The 26,510-nt window shown below is 31.6% G+C and overlaps 1 protein-coding gene across 1 annotated transcript in view; it reads left to right on the forward strand.

Moving 5' to 3' along the window:
• The window catches only part of LOC111709655 (uncharacterized), a 47,339-nt gene extending 22,456 nt beyond the window's left edge, over window positions 1-24,883 (forward strand). Inside the window, exons 11-24 of the mRNA XM_023483438.1 lie at window positions 198-264; window positions 3,186-3,269; window positions 7,087-7,139; window positions 9,007-9,051; window positions 9,283-9,473; window positions 10,031-10,065; window positions 10,188-10,265; window positions 10,569-10,639; window positions 11,657-11,749; window positions 17,823-17,958; window positions 20,600-20,692; window positions 21,956-21,995; window positions 22,208-22,248; window positions 23,936-24,883. Coding sequence (XP_023339206.1) covers window positions 198-264; window positions 3,186-3,269; window positions 7,087-7,139; window positions 9,007-9,051; window positions 9,283-9,473; window positions 10,031-10,065; window positions 10,188-10,265; window positions 10,569-10,639; window positions 11,657-11,749; window positions 17,823-17,958; window positions 20,600-20,692; window positions 21,956-21,995; window positions 22,208-22,248; window positions 23,936-23,952 — 1,044 coding nt within the window. The 3' untranslated portion in view covers window positions 23,953-24,883. The remainder of the gene's footprint in view (window positions 1-197; window positions 265-3,185; window positions 3,270-7,086; window positions 7,140-9,006; window positions 9,052-9,282; window positions 9,474-10,030; window positions 10,066-10,187; window positions 10,266-10,568; window positions 10,640-11,656; window positions 11,750-17,822; window positions 17,959-20,599; window positions 20,693-21,955; window positions 21,996-22,207; window positions 22,249-23,935) is intronic.
• Window positions 24,884-26,510: the final 1,627 nt, after the last annotated feature.

Consider the following 26,510-nt stretch of genomic DNA (forward strand, 5'->3'; position numbering starts at 1 on the left):
ATCGATTTCTTGCAAATCACTCCTTTTTAGGATGTACGCAGCTTGTAGAAACCTACTGGCTACTTGAGTACCTGGATATATATATTTATATATATATATATAAATATATATATACTGTTTAGTAGAACTTGAACCTAGCTGCTACTGGAGTACCTGGAGTACTTATATATATATGCATATATATGTTTACTGTTTAGGAGTATTTGAACCTACCTGCTACTGGAGTACCTGGATATCAAGTCCAGTACTTAGTTAGGAACTCAGGTATTACGATTAATTACTCCCATCAAACTCAAATTTTCTCATCTCTATACCTTTGTAACCTGATGTCCTACACCAGTGTATGAATTCTGCTAGATAAATTATTACAGTTTGCAATACCTAAGGTTTACACCATCTGTTTACAAAGATATTGGGATTAAAAAAATTAGAGTGTGTGCAAAAAGCGAGATATATGTCGCACACACTACATAGTACAGCTTGATATATGTCGTACACACTACATAGTACAGCTAGATATATGTCGCACACACTACATATATCAGCTAGATATATGTCATACACACAACATAGAACAGCTAGATATATGTCATACACACTACATAGTACAGCTAGATATATGTCATACACACTACATAGAACAGCTAGATATATGTCATACACACTACATAGAACAATTAGATATATGTCATACACACTACATAGTACAGCTAGATATATGTCATAAACACTACATAGAACAGCTAGATATATTTCATACACACTACATAGTACAGCTAGATATATGTCATACACACTAGATAGAACAGCTAGATATACGTCATAAACACTACATAGTACAGCTAGATATATGTCATACACAATACATAGTACAGCTAGATATATGTCATACACAGTACATAGTACATCTAGATATATGTCATACACACTACATAGAACAGCTAGATTTATGTCATACACACTACATAGAACAGCTAGATATATGTCATACACTCTACATAGAACAGCTAGATATATGTCATACACACTACATAGAACAGCTAGATATATGTCATACACACTACATAGTACAGTGCTATATAGGTCACACACACTACATAGTACAGCTTGCTATATAGGTCACACACACTACATAGTACAGCTCTATATAGGTCATACACACTACATAGTACAGCTAAATATATGTCATACACACTACATAGTACAGCTCTATATAGGTCACACACACTACATAGTACAGCTATATAGAGGTCGTACAAACGTCATTGTACACACAGTCCATGTTTTGCTCATATTTAATATAAATATATTAAAATTATAAATAAAAATATCCTTAAATTAACAGGATAAGACTGAGTTTAACAGTGTAGAATTGAATTTAGTATTCGTACGAGCTCCCAATTGATTCATCTTTCCTAAAATCCATTAATGCAATAAACTTCAACATAATTTACTAATTTCTCCAAGGGGGCTTTCCAGGAATGGTATAATATTCCTTACCAATGAACATATATACATAAATATTTCCATCTTCTTCGAGCTTTTTCTTGATGTGATCCCAACATGATGGATAACTCTTTATTTTCCAGTATATAATTCCTTTAAGATATTCCTTTTAAAACATTTGTTGACAAACGTTAGTTGGATTTGTGACTGCAGTCAAATAGTCTGATAGATCTACCCAAGGTTATAATGCAAGGAAAGTTATTTCAGAGGTGTACGCATCTTTAGTACTGCAGTGTACTGTCTTTTGGCGATAATGTGAACACAAGACGGATGTCAAAGCCTGACATGGAATCCATCCTTCACATAAAAATCAATGAAATATTCTGGTCATAGGAAACTATTATGTGAATTATCAAAATTATCAAAATTTAATGCTTTTAACCTCCTCGGATGCTAAACAAACACTGATGCATCTATTCTTGTTTACAAATTCCGCACAGAGAGAACTGGTTTTATATGTACGCAGAGTATATGCAACTGTAATAAGCTTTCCTTGCATTATAACCTTGGATCGATCTATCTTCGGTAATTTCGATAGAATGAACACAAGGTATTTCTTCAAGTTTTAAACAACTCTTTAAGCAATGATAAAACTTTTGTTTATATTTATTATTTTATTGGTCAGCAGTGTTTTTAAAATAAAGTTGTGAAAGCGTGGACAATTTATGTTCTTTAAAGAACTGTCCTTTTCCTGGTTTAAGTTAGGCAAAAAAAAGAATAAATTTCTTTGATGTTACTTTTTCGCGAAAGGCCTAAATTATGCACATTTTCAGTTTGCATTATTCTTTAAAATTAAATTTTCATTATTAATATACACTTACACTTTCACGCGCTTACTTCTTTTAAGCATATTTTTGAAGAGCTTTTTTGTGATAAATAATATTTTAATTTTTTTCAAAAAATATTATCAACAAAAAATGGATTGTATATGTCGAAATTATAAAAGTTGAAAGTTTTAAAAATACGAGATTCCCCCCCCCCTCCCTGCTTCTCCATTCTAAAGTAATCATAGGGTTTAAGTTATCAATAATCTCAATCTATACGACACCAATATCCAAACGAACAAATCTAAGTTTAACAATAATTTTATCTTAGTATTGAAATTAAAGCTAACTGTTATTAAATACAAAGCTGTCCAATAAATGAAAACTTTAAATCTCAACTATAAAGTTTACAACTTTAAATGAAATAAAGTTCATAATTGTTCATAGATAAAAAACTACAAGAGCAAGAATTATGATATGAACGTACTTAAATTGAATCATACATTATGAATTACAAATTTCACATTATTTCACAAAAGGCTTTCAAATATCTTTCTACAGAAACCGAATTTTATTAATTGAAGAGAATCTTCTGAACTACTTACTGTTAGTTAAACTACGTCTCAATTAAGCTCACTGACTCATATTCTGAGTCTTCAATTCAAATTTCAAGGTTCTGCACAATCCTAATTCAAGTCAGCTGATGGACCATTTTCGCCAATACTTTCATCCAATCAGAGCGCAGCAAATATCAGATTCATCAATCTATTGGGAACAAAGATTGAGGCTTGAAACGTTGCATAATCGGCCCTATTCAATAATAGTTAAATTAATTTTATAACTGTGTATATTCAAGTATTTATAAAATTAGATCAATTGTGATCAGGTGTATCTTAAAATAAACCTTCATTTAAGGTGATTACGGAAGTTTGCTGTGCTATGGAGAAAATTCTGTAGGTTATCAAGAATCCCCCTGTATCTTTCATATTATACCATCAGGTCAGAAATCCCCCTGTATTTTTTATATAATTCATTTATTACAAATCCCCCTGTATTCTCTATGTAATTCATTCATTAGTAATCTCCCTCTATTCTCTTTGGGATTTTTCTAATAATTGATTTATGTAGAGGATACAGTGAGATTATAAGTCAAATATTAGCAATCTCCCAGTATCCTCTATATAAATCAAAAATTAGCAATCTCCCAGTATCCTCTATATAAATCAAATATTAGCAATCTCACTGTATCCTCTATATAAATCAAATATTAGCAATCTCCCAGTATCCTCTATATAAATCAAATATTAGCAATCTCCCAGTATCCTCTATATAAATCAAATATTAGCAATCTCCCAGTATCCTCTATATAATACAATTATTAGTAATCTCCCTGTATCCTCTACATAATTCATTTACTAGGAATTTCCCTGTATCTTCTATATAATTCATGTATTAGGAATCTTCCTGTATCCTCTATATTATTCATTTATTAATTAAATCTCCCTGTACCTTCTTTGTAATTCATTTATTATGAATCTACTAGTATCCTCTATACTACAAATACTCGATATGATATGATACAGAGGAGACAGAAAACAGTGGAATGATATGATATGATACAGAGGAAACCAGAAAACAGTGGAATGATATAATTGTCGCATTTGTTTCTTTTATTTGTACTACAAAATGTCGCCACTACTGTATTTGTTTCTAACTTTTTCTCAAAATGTGTTCTGAACATGTTTTAACCTATATCAAGTAAAAAATATGTATTATGTATATTAATATATTAGATATATGTCATGTATATATTAATTAGATATATGTAATATGTACTTATATAACAATTAGCAATTACGAATAACAACATTCTTAATTATTACAAAGGAAATTTGTTTTTGCAGCAAATTCTTTTCTTCTAATTTTTATATCTACTCAACCAAATGTCGTAGACCTTAGATAATTCAAACTATGCATTCTGTTAGATCAAATAGTCTAAGTTTGAAATATCAAAAGATTACGCTATCAGGTTGAAAAGATAAGAGGTTTAAAAATTTGAGTTTGTGAAAAAGACTCAATTCCTTTACAATTGTCTGGAATCCCCCTGTATAATTTATAAAAATACAATAATTGTGTGACTTCCATGTCTTTTTAATGCCCATTGCCTCTACATGGCAACAAGGAAGTGGAGTTGATCCCAGAGTTAAGATTTAAGACAGATTTAAAATAAACATAGAATCCCCATTTTCTAGTTTTCAAATTTTAGTTCTATAACTTCAAACTCTAGGGAAAATAAAAATAAAAAATAAAAAGGTGGTAGGCTAAGGCCCCCCTGGTTACGCCCTAGAGTGGGATAATATAAAGAACGACTAATATACTTCTGCAAACATACTTCACTGTATATAGTATATACTTGGTCAACATAGTAATTTCCCAGCAAGTACCAAACTGTATACTCCGGTTTATTTACCAGGCCGACATTTAGGCAGCTAAAGGGAGTTGTTCTCAGTCTATATATGGTAAAACGGGACAATAGATACATCAAATGCATTTTTTCCATTCTTTTGTCATTAATGTTACTTCTTAATTTAACCCCATTATCTATCTATCTTAACGTGCCCAAATTTGGCCTAATCTTCAGGGGGTGTACATTGTACATTGTACATTCATTGTACATTGTACAATGTACGATGTGCATTGAAATTTTCTTATCTAATTTTTTGTTTCCTTATTAGAGCCATCTTAACCCTATCTCTGCTGGGGTACTTGAAAACCAGGATATGCTGGGGGGGGGTCAATTCGACCCCCCCCCCCTCTAAATCCCATGTTTGATGTTCAAATATGACAAATGATACATCATTCGAAAGCTCTTGTGCTCTACTTTTAGAATCTGCAAAAAAAATTGCAAATTTGCAAAAATTAAATTTTTTATCGCAAAACCCAGTTATATAGTAAAAATGGGTTCAAAACCAAATTTGTCCAAAAATGAAAAATTAAACATTTTTGAAAAACCCTTCACCATGCCATTTTAAATATGCAAAAAATTTTGCAAAAATTTAAATAACCTGTTTTTTTAATCAAGAAAAACTAAAAATGTGCAAATTTCATTTGACAGGTTGTTTGCAAAAAATTTGCAATTTTTTTTCGCAAAAATTGTGCATTTCGTTTCCTTATGTCAAAGGCTTTCCAAAAAGCTAAATTTTATCAAAATCTGACAAGTGGAAGTGGGTCAAAACAAAGATTTAGTTTGTTACAGGAAAAAGCAGTCATTCAGGCAGTGTGCCTGAGGACTCAGGCAGTTAGTATTAAAGCCCGGTTTTAGGCCTAAAGGGAGGGCTTTGGGTATGTAGGAAAAGTCAGAAAATTTCAACAGCCTAAGACCAATACTTTTTGAGTTATGTAAAAAAACTACAGGGGGGGTCAAATTGACCCCCCCCCCCAGCAGGAATAGGGTTAATCGTTCATTTCCGTTTATTAATTACATTCAGGAAACTCCAACAAAATCTGATAAGTTTTATATATTTCAAAACGGATTTCTATAAAAGATTGATTTTACTACACTATGTAAAATTTTACTCTTGCAGAGATAAATTCCTGAAGAATTTTCTAAATCGTTTGTTAATGAAAAACTTGATTCTGCTTCGTGCAGGCTTTTTACGCTTTTCTCTTCTTTCAGAGTCGAACTTTTGCATAATTAATCGTAGACTTTATGGAATTATGTTAAATCGTTTCTAGTTCTAAATTAAGATTAAAGGGACGAATTAGGAATTTTTTTAAATGCATAATTTTTTTTTTTAATTCAATAATGTTCTTGCAGAAAATACCAGGTTTTTTGAGTATTGTGTGCGTATTTTGACGTTAAAGGTTGGAGATAATCCAATATGATATTGGACACTTTGTACCTTATTCAGTCTATTAAGTTTTGCAGTTTTCCTTACTTGTAGTGCAAAAACATGTATATATTCATATAAAAATACATTTTACACTAAATGAATAGTTTTTAACTAAAAGTAGTATTCTCTGTCATTTCTACAAGTTCTAAAACCAGGCCCCCTCGAGACAGAAACTCCGAGCTGTGAAGAAACTAAACAATTTGATCAAAGAACTTTTTCAAACATTTAATGGACTCGTATATCTTGGTAGAAACTTATGCCACCACTGTTCTCACAGCAAAGACTAAAATAAGACAAATATTAAAAGGATAGTGTCTGAGTATGTTGAATAATCTGAAATTAGCGTATTCTTATTCACAACTGCAGTACCTTTTTAACTTTTATCGTAAAACTAAGACATGAATATCGTCAGTCTTACTTCTTGACTATTTTATCGTAAATTATCAATTACAAATAAGAAAAATGTTTTAAAACTTTTTTCTTTTTTAATTTCAAAATATAACGAACAAAGACGATAATTCCCCTGCAGGTGTTTTATTAAGGTGTACAATGCACCGTTGTAAATTAGCTAGTGGAACGTCATATCAGGGGGGGAGTGCAGATAGTCCTCAATAGGTAATCACCGCCACCCAAACATGTTTTGCGGCATGCGCGCTCTTCAATTGGTAATCTCCACCACCTCAATAGGTAATCAGACAAAAAGGCGTAACATTAAATCGCTTATTTCTTAGAAATAAGACCATATTGACGTCTGTTAATGAAAAAATCGGTTTATTGTTAACTTTTTATTTCTGATTACCAATTTAGGAGTGCGCATGCCGCAAAACACGTTTGGGTGGCGTTTGTTTACTTCTGCACTCCCCCCCCCCACGTCACATAACGAAGATGATCCATTGAAATGATGTTTTAATTGATACTTGTAGGTCCCCCTGCTCAACCTATAAACTGTTCTGTTTTGGACCCAGACCCACGTCAGGTAAAGCAGAAACTTCAGACATTTTAAACATTTTAAATCGGATTCTAACCATGCTAAACTGATCGAAGACGACAGATTTTTGCAGCAATTGTTATCTTTAACCGGTAATGTTACTTCTGTCCTACAGTACTTCCGTCCTACGATAATTCGGACCTACGCAACATCGGACCTACGACAGCTGTAGGTCGGATATACATTAGATTTTGTGAATCAGGACTTCGCAGGAACTGCAGATATTGTCAGTATGTAGTTGACAGTGCTCCCATAAAGATATATGTTGCGGTTTAAATAGATCGGATGCACACTTTTTGCAGGTCGGATGCACAGATTTTGTATGTCGGATGAACTGCAACTTTTGTAGATTTTGTAGGTCAAATGCACACTTTTTGTAAGTCGGATGCACATGATTTTGTAGGTCGGATGAACAACTTTTGTAGGTCGGATGCACAGATTTTGTAGGTCAGATGCACACTTTTTCTAGGTCGGATGCACACTTCTTGCAAGTCGGATGCACATATTTTGTATGTCGAATGAACAACTTTTGTAGGTCGGACGCACAGCTATTTTGTAGGTCAGATGCACACTTTTTCTAGGTCGGATTCATAACTTGTGTAGGTCAGATGCACACTTCTTGAAGGTCGGATGCACAGATTTAGTAGGTCAGATTCACAATTTGTAGGTCGGATGCCCAACTTTAGTAGGTCGGATGCCCAACTTTAGTAGGTCAGATGCACAACTTTAGTAGGTCGAATGACATCTTTATTAGGTCGGATGCACAACTTTTGTAGGTCGGATGCACAACTTAGGTTTTATACACAACTTTTGTAGGACGGATGCACAAAAAAGTTAGTGTATCCGACCTACTATAGGTCGGTTGCACAGATTTTTTAAGTTGATTGCACTCAATTCTTCAAAACCACTGATTTATTTCAAATTTCTCTCTCTACTTATTACCAAAAAAGACTTTTTTTAAAAGCACTAGAATATTATTTTATTAAACATCTTTAACAGTGTTCATTAACATTTGTTCATAACAGAAAATCATATTTTCTCTTTTTGTCACTTTACCTTCTCTAACATTGAGCAGCAAAATTCAGTTTTTGATAATCATTTCAGAAAAGTTTTTTTTGAGACTTAAAGGCCTATTAGAGCTTACTCGTTTATTTTTTTGTACGCATTTTTACTCTAAAGTATTCTTCAATCATTTGATTTTCCTTTTTTCCAAGTTTTGACAATGTTTCCAAATATTGTTCTAAAATAGCAAAAAATCTCGAAATATTCAATTTTTCAACTTTCTTTTACACAAAACAAGCTAAAAATTTCCATAAAACAAAATTAACAATACGATTTATTTATCTTAACATAAAACCATATATAATGCATAATTCCATTGTTTACTGCAACATTGCTACACAATATAAAGGTTGTCCCACGAAACATAACAGTTCTAAGACGACTTTAAAGTCGTCTTAATACTTTAAATTCATTCGTGTAAATCACGAAATTCTCCTAGTCCTGGCATTTCCAAAATGTGTTTTCTTTTTTTTTGTGCTGTCTAGTGTCTATATTACGGGAGAATTGCGTCCAGATTTCACTTATATTTTATAAAACCAAAATTGTCGAAATCTGAACAAAATTCCAGACCAGACCACATTTGGGAAATGCCAAGACTAGAAGTATTATGTGATTCTTAATTTTCCAAATTATATCGAGGATCAAAGACGACCTTCAATTCGTCTTGCTACTGTCATGTTTCCTGGGACTCCCTGTAATAAAATGTGAAATGCTAATAATTTTGAATGCATTGTTTAATTTTATGAAACTTTATGAATTTAATATAAATATATATATATTTATATATTTCTAGATTAATATTGCCTGCACACCAGGGTATGATGGGGGTATAAAGCAGGTAGGAGATTGTTCACTTACAGTGGGACCCATAAAAATTGTGGAATAGAAAAACAACATTCAAGCTTTATTGTGGAAAACAACATTCAAGCTTTATTGTGGAAAACGACATTTAAGCATTATCATGTGTATGTGTTGTTGTTGTAAACTAAATAGTTTCTCCTGTATCTTGAAAATCAACCAATACAGTTCAACATTATTGTTTTATAAAATATGGTAATTTTTTTCTTAGAAGTATGTTTGTGAACTGTATTCTATTGACCCACATGATGCAGATGACCATGTACTCTCTGACCCCGCAGATGAGTCAGGGGGTGAGGGTGAGGAGGGGCCTCATCCTGAACCTAAACTAGGAAGAATGTTTAGAAATCTCAGCAATGAGGAACCTATATTCACCCTCTATAATCTGGAACCTGGAACCAGGTGAAAACGAAGGAACTCAAACTCGAATTTTCTAGTCGTTATATCTTTGCAACCTGATGTAGAGATTTAATCTTCTAAATAATAAATCTCTTCGCTCAATTAATATTTTAGCTATAGCTGGCCAAACGACTAAACCAAATTGGCTGATATTTTTGAGGGAACCTTTGTGCACAACGGGGAAATATAGGCTAAAAAAAGTTTTTTGTTTCAAGATTGAAATTAAAAAAAAAAAAAATTCAATTCCACGGGCGACGCCGGGCATTTTAGCTAGTTTTTCATAATAATAATAAAATATTAAAAGTTTACACAATCAAGTTGTAAAGAGTTTGAGTCAAGTGTTTAGTTTCTTTCAACAATAAACAATATTGACTATTTAACCAAATATATTAGTAATATATTAGTCTAATTTAACCAAATATAGTAGTAATATATTAGTCTAATTTAACCAAATATATTAGTAATATATTAGTCTAATTTCTGTTTTGTGTATTTAACATATATTAACCAAAATACATTTCGATTATTATTATTATTATTATATTTCTTTTTTCTTTTAGGTTTGTAGCAAGTATTTACGCAGTGAATAGTAAAGGTAAAATTATAATTATCCTATTAAAAACTGTTACGAAATAATGATCTTCAGAAAGAAAAATGGCGAACGCGAAATATCTGAAAACTTTTCGTTGACAGTCTCATTAAATTGAAATAATGTAGGTTCAAGTAAGAGAGTTTACATGAAGGCATCAACGGTAAAAGAAACTTTCCGTTTACCTCTTCTCACCAAGGACGAGGGTATGATTAATTAATTGATAAGAAGACGACTTAGAAAAATGACAATGTCAACTTTCAATTATCTTTACATCTGAAGTAAACGAGTATTTTTGAAAAAGAAGTTTAAAATTATTATGAATTAAAATGCATGGATTCTACTTTTATTTTTTTATTTAAGTCTGGGCTTAAAATTTTAGTATTACATTCTTTTTGGAAACAAAATAGACAATAAATCAACGATATTAAAGTTTGGCTACAGGAATATTTTTTTTAATTCATCTAGAAATTAATTAATTTTGATTATCGAGTTTAAACCAATGTTAGGCTCTGCGGTGGACCTTGATACTCCAAACCTAATAATTCAACAAGAGAATATTGAAAACAAACAAAACAAGGTTGGTGCTTTTGTGATATTTGAACTGATTGTTATGATGAACAACAAAATTCGGTGTCTATTGCGAAGAAAGTTAAGAAAATGTTTATAAAGTGTATTTACCCCCTGCCCCTCCCCCATTTAGAGAAGAATTAGGTTTAAAATTTACAAAAGCATTATCAGCTGTCTCCCTGAAAATTATTTTTAGTTTCTGTTTTCGGGAAAAGTTTTTGCACCATGCATTGATTTTTATTTGCTGTGTTCAAAATATTCAGTACAGGGGGTCCCATGCATGTAGGATAATCCCCAAGCTTTAACACCAAAATACTTACAGAATACCTTGTATTTTCTACATGTTAATTCTTGTATTTGCCTGAATGAGATTTTACATTCCATTTATAGAGGAAAATTTCCGATTTGTCAGATATACTTATTACTGATGATCAGGTAATAAGTATAATCTGACAAAAACTTAAATTTTGTTTATACGAATTCGATACTTTTCAAGCTGACAATACGACGATATCTTCCACATTATTGATCAGATTAACATGTTAAGGGTACTGTTGAAATGAGTATTTGCAACAAACTCGGACTTTCTAATTCTATTACTTAGCAACCCATTCTCCTGGACCTTTGATATTTCAAACTTTTAATTCTATTAGATCAAATATTCTAAGTTTGAAATATCGAAGGGTTACACCATCAGGTTGCGAAGCTATAGGGGTTAGACAATGTGAGTTTGTTGCAAAAACTCAATTTCTTTGGGAAATCCTGCAGTCTAAAGGTTTCACATTTTGACTTAGGAAAAGCATTTGACTCTTTAACATTTATCATTCATATGTTGTTACAATGTATAATGTACAAAACAAGACAGTACAATACTTTGTACTTTGTACTATGTAAAGCTATTACTTGTGCACTGCATTCATATACTGCTTGATAAGGCTGTACATGTGCATAGTTGTTTGCTGTACATTTCAGATATTTCTGAACATTTGTACATATAGTTGTCAAGTGTACGTTACCATATTTGTAGATGTTTCTGTACATGGGGATAGCTGTGTGCTGTACATCTGTCTGTGCAGTTTTAAATCTAATCTGTGGCTGGAAACTGTACAGAAGAAGAAGGGTAAGTTTAATTGTATAATTTAGTTTATTAACGATTTTTTATTTTATTTTATCATACTTTGATTTCTAATCTTATTTTCCACGGCCCTCTCTTATCTTTATATTCATTTAACCTTTTTATATAAAATAAATGATAGAATAAATTATCTTATAGGTATAGGTCTGGACCAAGTATAAGAATTGCTGAATCTGTGAAAGTACGACACTAGACAACTAGTGTGTACTGTGTGTGTATATATTAGAATGTGAATATAATGAAGACGGGTGTGTGTATCAGTATAGTACTGTATTAATGATCAGGGTATGTGTAGACACTATACACTATAACAACATATACTTTTAATCTGTAAATACAAACAGAATAATATGGTATAGATTGTTACCAGCATATCCTGGTTTTCAAGTACCCCAGCAGAGATAGGGTTAAATGCTGTAAATGACCTTCCATTTTTATAAACCCTGGTTCACATAACGTAACCTTTAAACAATGTCGGCTCACGGTTCTGTCAATATTCCAGAAAGCTTTTACTTTCAATAACAGTTTGACCCATTAAACACAATTTTTTATACTTTTTTGTCGGCATATGCATTTTGAATGAAAATGTATAGAATAAACAACTCCGTAAGGTAAAAGATTATTGAATTAAAGACCAAAACACGTTTGATTTCAAATTGAAGAAACCGAATGCTGCTCACTCTGGTTAGTCTGGTCAGAAAGCTGATCATGAATGTCAAACTTTTCCCTATTTCTGTAATTTTTGAACAATTTCTTTGCAAGCTATTTTATATTTAAAGGGAGTAACCGGCTATGTAAGGTAGTTGACAACGAAAAATAAAGTAAAAATTATACAGTAATCTAATTGGTTGGCTAGGAACATATTTCTCAAAAGAAATTTGTCAATAAATCAATGCTAAAATCGATAATTTCGTTTTCATTATTATATTGAATTTCTTATCTTCTTTGAATTTATTCGCAGATTTCTTCAAATTCTTCAAATGTCGTCTTTTCAATAATAATTCTAGAAAATCTGCGAAAATCTTTGTGAATAATGAGAAAATAGAGACTAATGATTGAACAATATTACTTATTTTCGATGATAAGATTAATTTTTATTTTCTCAACATGTTCCTATACATGACGTCTGTAGTTTATTGAAGAACTTTTTTTACATTTCATGTCGTCGTTATTTAATAATTTAAAAAAACTAATTCTGAAAACGTATCCACCCCCAAAGTAGGAGTTTTGAACGTCAAAGTTGCGCTCAAACTCACGATTTACAGATTTAAAAAGTTTAATATGTCTCAAATGAATCCGATAGAAGTTTTCCACAACACTGCATACTCAGTTCAACTACCTTACATTGCCGGTCACTCCCTTTTAATGACTGTAAATATATCCAGGTTTGGCAACTGGCAGAATGTGAATATTCACAATGAATTTTTGAACAAAGAATATTCTAGATTTTCCAGGAATAAATGTGACGTCACCGTGATGAGTTCACACAGGCAGGGGCGGATACAGGGGGGGGGGCGGCAGGACCTTCGCACCCCCCTGAAATTTTCAGAATAGCTTCTCAATAACACTTAAGGGGAAAAAACCCTAGTGCAAAACATGAAAAAAAATCTATCTTAATATGTGTGATAAGTCAAGAATCTAGTTTTTAGTCTTTAGTCATTAATTTTGACTCTGTTTGAGTCTTTTAAGTCAAAAAATGTTCTCCTGCGGCGAGTCTTTTTCTTCCTTAATCTAGATTTTTTGGTTTCGATATAAATCTAGCACCCCCTAACTTAAACCCTGTATCCGTCCCTGCACACAGTACGCTACTTTACACACAAATATTACGATTTTATATACAACATTTAAGAGATATACATTCTGACTTCTTTCCTTAATAGTCAGTGGAAAGGTACTCTTGTGAATTGGGATTCATTGTGTTTTTATCTTTAATGTTACTTAAAATTGTGTTTTTCATCTTAAATGTCACTTAAAATAGTATTTTTCATCTTTAATGTCACTTAAAATAGTGTTTTTCATCTTTAATGTCACTTAAAATAGTGTTTTTCATCTTTAATGTCACTTAAAATTGTGCTTTTCATCTTAAATGTTACTTCAAATTGTGTTTTTCATCTTAAATGTCACTTACAATTGTGTTTTCCATCTTAAATATCACTTAAAATTGTGTTATGGTAAATGGTTGTTAAACTAATAAAAATAATATGATTAGAAGAAAATTTTGCCAGAAAGTTGGAACTTAAGAAAGTTTTTTTTTAACTTAATTCAATATTACTCTTCATATTACTCTGTTATTCATCAACTATTAACATGAAACCATTAGAGTCATTTAGATTTTAAAAAACATGTGAAGGATCTACATTTGATTATGAATTAATTTTGTGAACATGCTGAAGATATTTTATATAAATCACTGAAACATCGGATAGAATGTTAAACAGTCCAAATCCATACTTTTCACTTTTATTTTCGTAAACTTCCAATTTTCTCATTTTTTGTGACCCCTCCCTTTAAATCAAATTATTAAGTAAATATAAAGCTGAATATAAAGTTTTGAAAACAGTGTTTGAAACTGTATTTAAACTACAGTCTACATGTTTTAACAAAGTTAGTTTGAACAATCCATTTAACTTGTTCCTCCCTTGGCTGCAATACTGTCTTTGTGTCTTCTATCGACATCTATGCTACAACATTAGACACAATCTTAACACTAAACATACTGTCGGGTTTCTAGAGATAACCTCTAGCAATTCTAGAAATAAAGCTTTGGTGTCAAAGGAGGTCCATTTTAAAAGGCCAGATCATTTTCTAAATTTTATTTTTTTTTAATTTGAGAACTACCAAATATCTATTATTATTTTTAAAAATAATACCAAATTCTCCACCCTGCATGCTTGTTTAGGGTTTAACCTGGTATTGAAATATATAAATTTATAGAAATAGAATCATGAATAATATCAAAAGAAATGGAATTTCCTTGTTTTTAAATTGATTGAATAAAAATCCTAGCAATAAAGAAATATAACCCCAAACCATTAATGAAATGTATTAGCTTCCCGAACTTTTAATTTGAAGAAATGAAAACAACTTATTTTTACAATGTACAAAAAGTAATTAATTGTGGTTTATTATAATATCTGAATGAATATGATTGGTCTTAAATTTATTTGAATTCTTTACGATCTGAGTTGAAATATACAACCACGTGAATTTGTATGGACGCTACGCTCTCTTGGGTGTTCCTATGTTATTAAACGTATTCTCCATATAGACGTGACAGATAGAAGTAAAATTGGTAGAGATAAAGATCGAATTAAATTCGATTTAAGCCTATAAAACCTTTTATTTTTCGCGAACACTCCCTTTAATTCATCGGACTAATGAATAATAGTGCTTTATGAAACGATTATAGATTCAAAAGTTCCTAACTCAGTTTTTACAAAAACTTTGTTTGCAATTAGGGTTTGCAACGCACTTGACTTGTGACTCCTTGCATTTCCGCGCAATTCCGCACAATTTTCAAGCAATTCGAGAACAATTGCACGCAATTTTGCGCAACGGAGTTCCGATTCGAAACCCTATTTGTAAAGGAGTGTACTACAGTTTCTGAGAGGAATATAAATCATAAATATTTGGCGAATATATGACTTTACTTGCAGTTGATTCTTATCATTGATAAAGCATCGTCGCTTTTAACATCAGAGCAATATTTATGATTTTATTCGTTCACTAGGCTCACTTGAACATCCTTGAAAATTATACAAAAAATTTTTAAATGTTGAATTGAATTTTATGCAAAAAATGAAAATTATAATTTGGCGGGAAAAGTTTTAAATTCGCAAATATGATTTTTTTCATCTATTAAAATTGCGTCCTACGTACAGATCTAACTCGAATATCCTCTGAGCTGGAAACTTTTGTGGTGGATACCCAAAACCCCGATCTCTGGATTTTTTATCACTATTGAATTGTTCGCAAAATACGCTTAATCTCTTGATTTTGGATTTCAGAATCTCTGTTCTATTATTGGTTGAACGCAAAATTCCCCGACTTCTGATTCGCGAAAAAATTAGATTAATCTGTAGATTAACAACAGAGCGAGATCAAGCATTGATCTCGATATCCATAATTCAAGAGTTCTCAGCTCTCAGGAAAATTTAAAGAATTTGCGGGGTTCAAACATGAGACGCAGATTAAACATGGTTGGTTCAGCTGGAAATTTTAGTAAGTGTTTCGAGATTTTAGCCAGTGCTCAATTGGAACCGGTTCAAATTCTCTAGATCCTGCCTCAGAATACATTTATCTCTATTTGTCTGTGGGTATGTTCTCAACCTGTTTGTTTAAGTTGAGAATAGTTTATATATTCATTGATATGAATATATGCAGGTACTGCCTCTCCTGAATATATAATGGCCGGCAATATCTCTAAATAAATAGACCTGACTTTAGGTTTATAGATATTTATATGCATACAAACATGCATATAAATATTTGCAAAATGATGGAAACCTATTTTTCTGGAGAAAAATATTTTACATTATTGTTCGTGTTATTAAGCTTGGCAATTCAAAATTATATATTCAATCATTATATTTTTCATTTTCATGGAAGAATTTTTCAAGATATGATAAAAGTTTTATGAGACAATTTTAAAATTTTGTCAAGGATTTTTTCGAATCCTATTCAATCAATACTTCTTCAAATTCAATTTTGCTTTGTTTATTTTTATTAATTTTATGATATTTTTTTGATAATTGGATCATAAGAGACTAGTGAAGCTTGAGAGCTGAAGCAGGATTCAAATATTATATTCGAGACATAAATTGTGTTTTTTCTTTCCAGGGGAGGGGTTAATAAGTCAGCACCCGTTGGGGCCTGAGAACCCCCTGGAAACCATAATTTTACTAATCCAGGGGGAGTGCTGAGCCCCCCCTCATCTTTTTGTACGCTTCTGGTCCCTGTCCTGTTTTAAAAACTCGTTTTTGGAATCTGTTAATTAACATGGTTAGAAAGTAAAATTGACATTTTTAAAATTCAGAACTAAGCAAAGTCCCGTTAAATCCAGGTTTAACGTTGTTAACCTCCAATCTAAGTGAGAAATAAAAAGACGGTATAAAAGTTAAATATTCTGTAATCTTTACATAAAAAATATTGTGAAAATATTGGTTCATGAAATTAAAATTTAAATCTTCAAGGTAAATATTTTGAGCATGTAGATAAAAAGGTTCTGAAATTTATTATTATCTTCCCTGCACATTTTCTTGGATAACATGTCTTCCTTTTCTTACATAACTCACATTTTTTTGGAAAAATTCCACTGAAAAATATTCTTTATAATTTATGCTTTATAACAATAATTGTTTAATATGAAATTCAGAGTTGTTGTACAGCAAGTCCTAAAATGGCTGTTTTTCCTTCATAAATCTTAAATCTTAATTTTTTATATTTTGAATAAGATAATTTTAACATTTTAAGGGTTTAACTGATCTATATGGTTCTCATTGTGAATTCTACTTTTTTGTTTGTTTTTGGTTCAAGGGAAGATTATATATTTTACTTTACCCTTATTTGGAAATAAAACATTTATTCTTTAATGCTAAAATAAAGACTATAATAAAACTCTAATGAGATAATATTTAAACCTAATATCACTTAATTTTAAACTTATTGAACCACTTTTTTCTCTGAACTAATTTTGTTTTCTTATTTATTTTCTGACAACTCTCCAGTTAATTTGTTTAACAGTTAAAAAAATTCGAAATTGAAATGAATAGTCTAGGGAAAATACTGTATTAATGTACTCTACTGCATATAATTTGTGAACATTTACATGATTTGTACACTTTGAACTCCCTTTCAGGCTGAAAGGGACTGAAAAAAATCATACCGAGAGATTCTTGAAATTCCCCTCTAATATATATTCTATTCTCTATGTTTGAAAATAGGGAATTCCCTTTTATTAATAGAGGGTCACAAGAAAATACGTTTACAGTCCCTTTAAACACAAGATGGTATTCATTTATTTTAAATTTAATTTAGAAAATATTATAATACATTGTAGGGTATTCCATCTGTATCTGTTATTGATGAATCCCAACGACAATCCATCCTCGGAATGAGCAGTACAGAACATGTACACTCTGTGTACCCCAGTATGGATACTGTACATACCATGTACTCAGCACAGACTAACAAAGGTAAATAGAAAGAGTAACTGCCAATTGAAGGACCAGATCAAATTTTAAAAAAGTTCAAAATAAGTCCAATAGATGTCCACCTTTCACATGGGACATGTCGTATCCAATGTGTTTTTAATCAAACTTTTTTGTTTGTTTAAGAGGGGTGTGAATTATAATGTCAAATGAATTGTTAATTACCAACAGGAACTGCACTTATTTCATTAATTTACTTTTCAATCTCAAGAATATAGTTCACTTCCAATACTTTACTCTTTAACAAACTTTGTGTTTTAATAATGCAATCTCAACTTAAGTCCCAACTTTCAGTTAATACGACAATTTACTGCTGATGCAAGCTTAAGTAATGTACTCAAGAGGCAATCCTGATTCACGATGCTTTGATTCCTTAAAACCTTAATTTGATTTATAATGTGGAAGATAATGACGTTTTTGTTGCTTGACAAGTGTTTAATTCTATTTAATTCTCCATTGATTCTGACGCAAGAATGAGCAAGCCATTTTTGCAGAGAAAATGAGCAATTTTCAAAAAGCAAAAACAGGAATATCTAATTCATGCTTGACCAGACAGAGCTTTATAGGGCACCGTTGTGAATCATACATAGCTTTTAGGGTACCGTTGTAAATCAGACAGAGCTTTATAGGGTACAGTTGTGAATCAGAAAGAGCTTTATAGGGTACCTTTGTGAATCAGAAAGAGCTGTATAGGGTACCGTTGTGAGTCAGACAAAGCTTTATAGGGTACCGTTGTGAATCATACATAGCTTATAGGGTACCGTTGTGAATCAGACAGAGCTTTATAGGGTACCGTTGTGAATCAGACAGAGCTTTATAGGATACCGTTGTGAATCAGACAGAGCTTTATAGGGTACCGTTGTATATCAGACAGAGCTTTATAGGGCACCGTTGTAAATCAGACAGAGCTTTATAGGGTACCGTTGTGAATCAAAAAGAACTTTATAGGGTACCGTTGTGAATCAGACAGAGCTTTATAGGGTACCGTTGTGAATCAGACATGCACTCAATGAAGGGCCGCTTGAAAATATGTTTACCTTTAAACCAAGTGTATTTATTGTTATAAAAAAATGATCAATTATTTAATATGTAATATCAATTATCTAGATACTGTAAAATAGTTTTGATTTATTAATAGTTGGTTTCGTTCATAATTGGAGTAAAGAATGTATAATTAATTCCAATAATTGAAACTGTCAGAAAAGAGATAAAATTAAAACTGTTAAAAGAATTAGATTAAAATATCTGTTCTCTTACACAAGGATTAATGGGTTCTTTTCTTTCAACTAATTCTTAGCTGGAGGGAGGTCCATACTACAGTCTTTACTCCTTACTCTTTACTCCTTACTCCTTACTCCTTACTACAGTCTTTACTCCTTACTCTTTACTCCTTACTCCTTACTCCTTACTACAGTCTTTACTCCTTACTCCTCACTCCTTAATCCTTACTCCATACTCCTTACTCCTTACTCGATCCTTACTCCTTACTCCTTACTCCTTAGACCAACTTTGAAAACCAAATATATTTAACCTACCCTGCAAGAGGTGCTGTTAATCGTTTTTAGAAACAAATTTCAAGATTCAAAACTGTATTTTTTCAAAGTTTGCTTTATTAAAGTTTTTACATCGTTTTTGGATGGTTTTTGGGTCGTTGTTTGTATATAGCTTCTGCCAGGGTCAAAATTTGAATTAGGGTAATTATACAAAATAAATGTTTAGAATAACAATTTAAAATACGTTTAGTTTTCTTAGATTAGATTAGATTAAATTTTAACCATGAAAGAAAGTGTAAACAAGAATCTACTGTATTGGACACCACATCAAGCCAAATATTGGTTTTTGAACGTTTCATAACCTAAAAGTGTAACAGTTTATAACAAAAAACTGCCATCGGTCGCAAGGTGCAATTTAAACTGCCCTTAATATTTTAAAGTTACTATAAATAACTTATTCCGTTACGTTTGGCCAAAAATGGACTTTTACACCAACCGGCTAAATTTTTAGGCATACTGCCTTAATGCTTGGCCGCTTTTTTCTATGCCAAATAAAGCCTTTTATTAGACACACCTCTGCTGAAGCTTGGTATAATAAAATTTTAAAGCTGTTAAACATCTTATGATTTTTTTATTTAATAAATTTGCAAATACATTTGGCATAAATAATTTCATATGTTTATTGGCCGAGGGTTTTAAAACAAATTTAAATAATGGGCCAATTTTTCCAGGAAATATTTTTTTTCTGATATACAAATTATGTTAAAGATGTTCAATGTCTGTCTGTAGAGCCAAGAATAATTCCAAATTTATATTTTAGTTTCAAAATTTTTGTGCTTTCAATATTTCCCGAGATATGAAGAATTTCGTTCAAATTTCGATAATTTTGGTTTATTTAATAAAATTGAAATCTGAACGAAATTCTCTATATCTGAGGTTATATTGACAGCACAAAAAAGGCAGACCACATTTGGGAAATGCCAGGACTAGGAGAATTTCGTTGTTTTTGTTTCAAGAATCATACATGTTAGATTAGGTTGAGGACTGAAAGTCACAAATAAATTCCCAGATCAAAGACGACTCGCAAGTCTTCTTGCTACTCACATGTTTCGTGGGACACCATTTACTTTTAGGTTCGGATTGCAATGATTACCCGTTGCAAGACTTAAGAAATCCCCAGATTATCCGGATACCAAGACAAGATGCAGTTGCATGTTCACTACATGGTAATTTATAAATTCCTGTACATAATTTTTTTTGTAAAATCGGCATTAAACTCCATTATGTTGCATTTAGTACTATAATTCTAACCTACTAACCAGGGGCGTATTCAGGGGGGGGGCTATGGGGGCTAAGCCCCCCCTGGACCAGGGAAATCTATTGATTTCAGGGGGGTTTCAGGCCCCAACGGGTGCTGAGCCCCCCCCCCTGGAAAGATAAAAAAAATTTAAGCCCTCCCTGAACAAATTCCTGAATATGCCCCTGTTACTAACATCTCATAAATAATGAATTATGAGTAACAACAAGGCACCAACAACCAAGCTAAATTCCACCATCGTACGGAAAAAATGTCAAGTAAAAACGGATACTCACTTTTAAAATGGTCACTTTTCGTTCAAAGGAAAAGACGTTTTTTCACAAACTGAAACTTTACAATCCCAATATCTTTGCAGCCTAATGGTGTTAAGAACAAATGTTTTTTAAATTTTTATTCTAAACATTTGCTTCATACACTATGCCAAATTTAGACCATGACAGAAAAAAATTGCAAACAAACGATCAAAACAATATCTTAAACAATTAAAAACACTACATGCAGCTAAAGAGTTCATTCAGACTGTTCTTACATTTAATGTTTCCTCAACAGATGGAAACCTCATTCTCACTATTGTTTCAGTAGAAGTACATATTTCCATTTATACTGTTATAGCGCTGATATAAGGATTTATCTCTAATTAGATAATTAGATAGATAGAAAGATAGATGTTACCGCCATGCAATTTCTATTGGTTCAGAATAGACATCAAACACATGGCTGAACCCTGATTGGATCAGGATTCTTTTAAAAGACTTTTAGAAAGGCAAAACTCCAAATTATGGTGGCTAAATTTCAAGTCAAGTTTCAAGTCGTCAGCTACAGTCTCATCTTTGATGTTAAGTACTTTCCCAAAGGCATTTTCCCAAACAGCAACTTCCCAAGTCTGTCTTAGTCACAGTGCTTGTCCCCATAACCTGTTCTAGCCTCAGCGCTTGGCCCCCTATCCCATCCTAGCTGCAGTGCTCGGTAACATATTATGGTGCTTCAGAAGGTTACTGCTTGGGAAATTGCATATTTGTGAAGTTGCCACTTGGGTAATTGTCACTTGAGAATACATTGGGAAAATGCCTTATACCAAACCATCGTTGGTAACCCTGTGTATATAAACTATCGTATATTAGCCTGATAACTTTAATTCTAACTTTGTATTGACCAAATATATTTGTTCTAGAGTCAAATTCACATTCAAACAGATATGAGGAAACTTCAAGGTAATATATTCACAACAAACAGTTTCTAGATTTCATCTTTAGATATTTTAATTCTGTAGAATTTCTTATCAAGTTTTCAATGAAAATCAAATAATTTCCTAAATTTTATTTTTGAAAAGTATTTCTAATCTTCCAGTCAAAAACTATTTTAAAACAATTTAAAGAAAAAATTGTTATTATTATGACCTTATTTATATTTATCAATTATTTAGTGAACTCAGTGTAGGGGGTCTTAATCGAACGGACTTTAAAGGTGATTTTCTTCCATAAATTCAATTAGGTCATTTTGTAGTTTTAAAGTTTTTAAAACATTTTTTAGACTTTAAAATGGTTCCACAAAATTCTAAAAAAAGTTCCAAAATTTCAAAAGTGTTTAATCTAAACATTTACTTTAAGAGCAGATAAAAAAAATTTACAAAAACGAATGTTTTTTTGTTTTTTTTTTCTTAAGATTTTCTCTGGGATAACAATTTTGTGTAGTTTGATAAAAGTTTTAGTTTAAAAATGTTGGAACCTTATTTTTCAGGGAAAGTATTTTGTTGGGACTTCTAAAGGTGCAAAATCATTCAAAGTCTTAGAAAAACGAACCAATTATTGCACTGCGTCCTCAAGCAAGCTGTCTTGATGCCTAGTTTAACCAACTAGCCCTAATTTTGGTCCTTGGATTTCGACGTTTTACAGCTAGGCTGGACTGGGCACAATCAAACATTTTACTAAGGTGTTCATTAAGGATTAGTGAAAAAAGCTAACCGTTCGTTTTTAAACTTTTAGGTACAGGGTGTCCCATTAAACATGGGAATTAAGAGACGACTTCAAAATCGTTTTAGTAAAGAATAAGCGTTTTATCACCTAATTTCAATGGTCAAAATATGTGATTACTGTTAGAGTATATTTTATGTAAACAGTAAAAGACTGCTTTGTTATTCTGCAAAATGTTTAATGATGTTTTTTAACATTTCTACAAAATAAACAGTGAAGAGAAACAACTGTACTGTGTTTGTATACACGAATTAAGAACAACACAGTATGCAATAAACACATAAACAACCAAATTCTTAAATCTAGCAGACGGATTATACAGGGTGTACAATAAACATGGGAATATTCAGGGACGAATTTGATATCGTCCTTTAAAATAATTCTTTGATTTAGTATAGTGATACCTGGTGAGAAAGCTGTAATCTGTAAGAGTTTCGTCTGCTATGTTCACATTTTGTTTATGTTTTGACTGCATACGGTTGTACTTAGTAAAACAAGGAATTTATAGTAAAGCAAGGCAGTATGCAAACAGGGTAAACTTGTCCGTTTTCACTGTTCATCTTGTGGAGACATTATAAACACATCTTTACAGTCTTTTACAGTTTTCATAAAATAAACTCTTAGGTATTACAATGCTAATTCATAACAAAGACATATCGAATTCGTTACTAAATTCCCATGTTTTTTGGGACACCCTGTAGTTTTCCTAGTAGTATGCATCATCATACTAAATAAAAAGTTATTTACTAAACAGTATCAAAATTCTCATGTGTATCGGAACACTGTTCGTTCTTAGCTAAACAATTCATTGGTTAACAGTATTTACCGTTCGTTAACGGTCTCAAATTTTCCTTACGGCGTTGACAGAAGATTTTTCAGAAATTGGTAACTTCACCTTGCAGCAGTTAGCAATTATTTCATGCATAAAACATGCAAAAAAATGTTTTATTTTCCACTCTTTTTTATGAACGGGTATTTTCGTAAGTAAACGATTTTAAAACTTACTATATTTGCCATTTGTCATTGGAATTTGTTGTTAATGTTAAAAAAATTGACTTTCGATAACAGAACGTTGCCTGTGCCCTAATTACAGTTTGTTGGAACGCCTATTTAACAATTTGTGCGAAGAAATATTTTTGATAGATTGTTAATTCTATTTATTTTATATTATTTTGTTTCAGTTAGCAGTGGCTGCTGATTAGGAAGACATACAAAACACCATCTTTAGCTTCTTTAATATAATTATTTGATATACAGGGTTACCCACAAAGGATGAGACTTTACAGAATGTATTCTGTCTGCTTCCCAACTACTGTAAACGTCTTTCTCTTTGCAAAATCATTGAGTAAGCCATTGAAAGATTATATTGAAGGCAGAAGACATAATTTAACCCGAAAATTGTCAGATTTAGAGAGTTTCAGGTCGTCTTTACGGTCTCATCCTTTGTGTGTAACCCTGTGTAATAAAATAACAGTTAACAAGTTGTTAAACGTGATTTTGAAAATATCTCTTTTATTGAAGAACGACATAATATTTGGTTTGATATGTCTGGTAATTTATTTAAAAACAGATCAATCCCCCCCCCATCCATGGTAACATTCAACTGTTTAACCTCAGCAGGGGGGGGGCGGGGTATATTTTAATACAAAAATATAGTTATTTATTATTTATTTTATTTATTTTCCATGTCAAGAAAAACATTAGAAATTGAATTTTTTTAACAGTACAATTATTTGTCATTTCTGAATAACTTCTTAACTTATATATTTTTGTTACTTTTTCAATTTGTTTCAACCCTCAAACAAATGTCAAAAAATAATGTTATTCAATTGTTATGCATATTTTGTATCGTGTTCATACAGCGTGTCCCACGAAACATGACAGTAGCAAGACAACTTAAAGGTCGTCTTTGATATGTTAGATCAAAATTGTTATAAGAAAAAAACATGTAAATACTGAAAAAAGGTTGGCTGAATGTCTTAAAAAAAAGAAATACAAGACGACTTTGAAATTGTCTTGCACTACTGTCATGTTTCCTGGAAAACCCTGTATTATCTCATTTTTAGTTTAATCATTGACTTGTAAATAGCATCTTAACATGAAACAGGAAATAAATCTATCAGGACTCAAAAAAATTTTTTTTCAAATGTCAAATTTAAGAAAAATTTGTCTTATTTGTGAAAGTTAATTGGAACTCTCCTAAAAGACCACGTAATTTCATGTAGTGTATAGTGTATAGTGTATACAGGGTGCACCAGTTCAAAATGGTATTTAAGTATAAGATAACGGTTTAAAGGGTACCCTTGTGAATCGGGCATGCCCTGTTTGGTGGGGGATTTTCAAATACAAGAACAGTTCCTTTAAACGAAGAAAATGTTGAAAGTCCCTTTAAGGAAAATTGACGAAATTTTTGATAGATTATTTGTTTTCTATAAATAAATTGTTTTTACCACGGTTCAGCCGTTTTGACGTTTATTGGATACAAACAGACAGACAGACAGACAGACAGACAAACAGACAGACAAGCCAAATTTATATATAGATTAAGAACAACACAGTATGCAATAAAAATATAAACAACCAAATTCTTAAATCTAGCAGACGATTATAGTTTTCCTAGTAGTAGGCATAATCATACTAAATAAAAAAATTGTTTACTAAACGGTATAAAAATCGTCACTAAAATCCCGTGTTTATCGCTCTTCGTTCTTAGCTAAACAATCCATTGTTTAACAGTATTTACCGTTCGTTAACGGTCTCAAATTTTCCTTACGGCGTTGACAGAAGATTTTTCAGAAATTGGTAACTTCACCTTGCAGCAGTTAAGTGGCTGCTGATTAGGAAGACATACAAAACACCATCTTTAGCTTCTTTAATATAATTATTTGATATACAGGGTTACCCACAAAGGATGAGACTTCATTCATCAGCCAAATCATTGAATAAGCCATTGAAAGATTATATTGAAGGCAGAAGACTTAATTTAACCCCTAAATTGTCAGATTTAGAGAGTTTCAGGTCGTCTTTACAGTCTCATCCTTTGTGTGTAACCCTGTGTAATAAAATAACAGTTAACAAGTTGTTAAACGTGATTTTGAAAATATCTCTTTTATTGAAGAACGACATAATATTTGGTTTGATATGTCTGGTAATTTATTTAAAAACAGATCAATCCCCCCCCCATCCATGGTAACATTCAACTGTTTAACCTCAGCAGGGGGGGGGCGGGGTATATTTTTTAATACAAAAATTTAGTTATTTATTATTTTCCATGTCAAGAAAAACAATAGAAATTGAATTTTTTTTAACAGTACAATTATTTGTCATTTCTGAATAACTTCTCAACTTATATATTTTTGTTACTTTTTCCATTTGTTTCAACCCTCAAACAAATGTCAAAAAATAATGTTCAATTGTTATATATATTTTATATCGTCTTCATACAGGGTGTCCCACGAAACATGACAGTTGCAAGACGACCTGAAGGTCTTCTTTGATATGTTAGATTAATACTGTTATAAGAAAAATACATGTGAAAACTAAAAAAAAGGTTGGCTACTGAATGTCTTTAAAAAAGATACAAGACGACTTTCAAATTGTCTAGCGCTACTGTCATGTTTCCTGGAACACACTGTATTATCTCATTTTTAGTATAATCATTGACTTGAAAATAGCATCTTAACATGAAACAGGAAATAAATCTATCAGGACTGAAAATTTTTTTTTTTCAAATGTCAAATTTAAGAAAAATTTGTC

This window comes from Eurytemora carolleeae, unplaced genomic scaffold (assembly GCF_000591075.1).
Source record: "Eurytemora carolleeae unplaced genomic scaffold, Eaff_2.0 scaffold59, whole genome shotgun sequence".
Classification (NCBI taxonomy): domain Eukaryota; kingdom Metazoa; phylum Arthropoda; class Copepoda; order Calanoida; family Temoridae; genus Eurytemora; species Eurytemora carolleeae.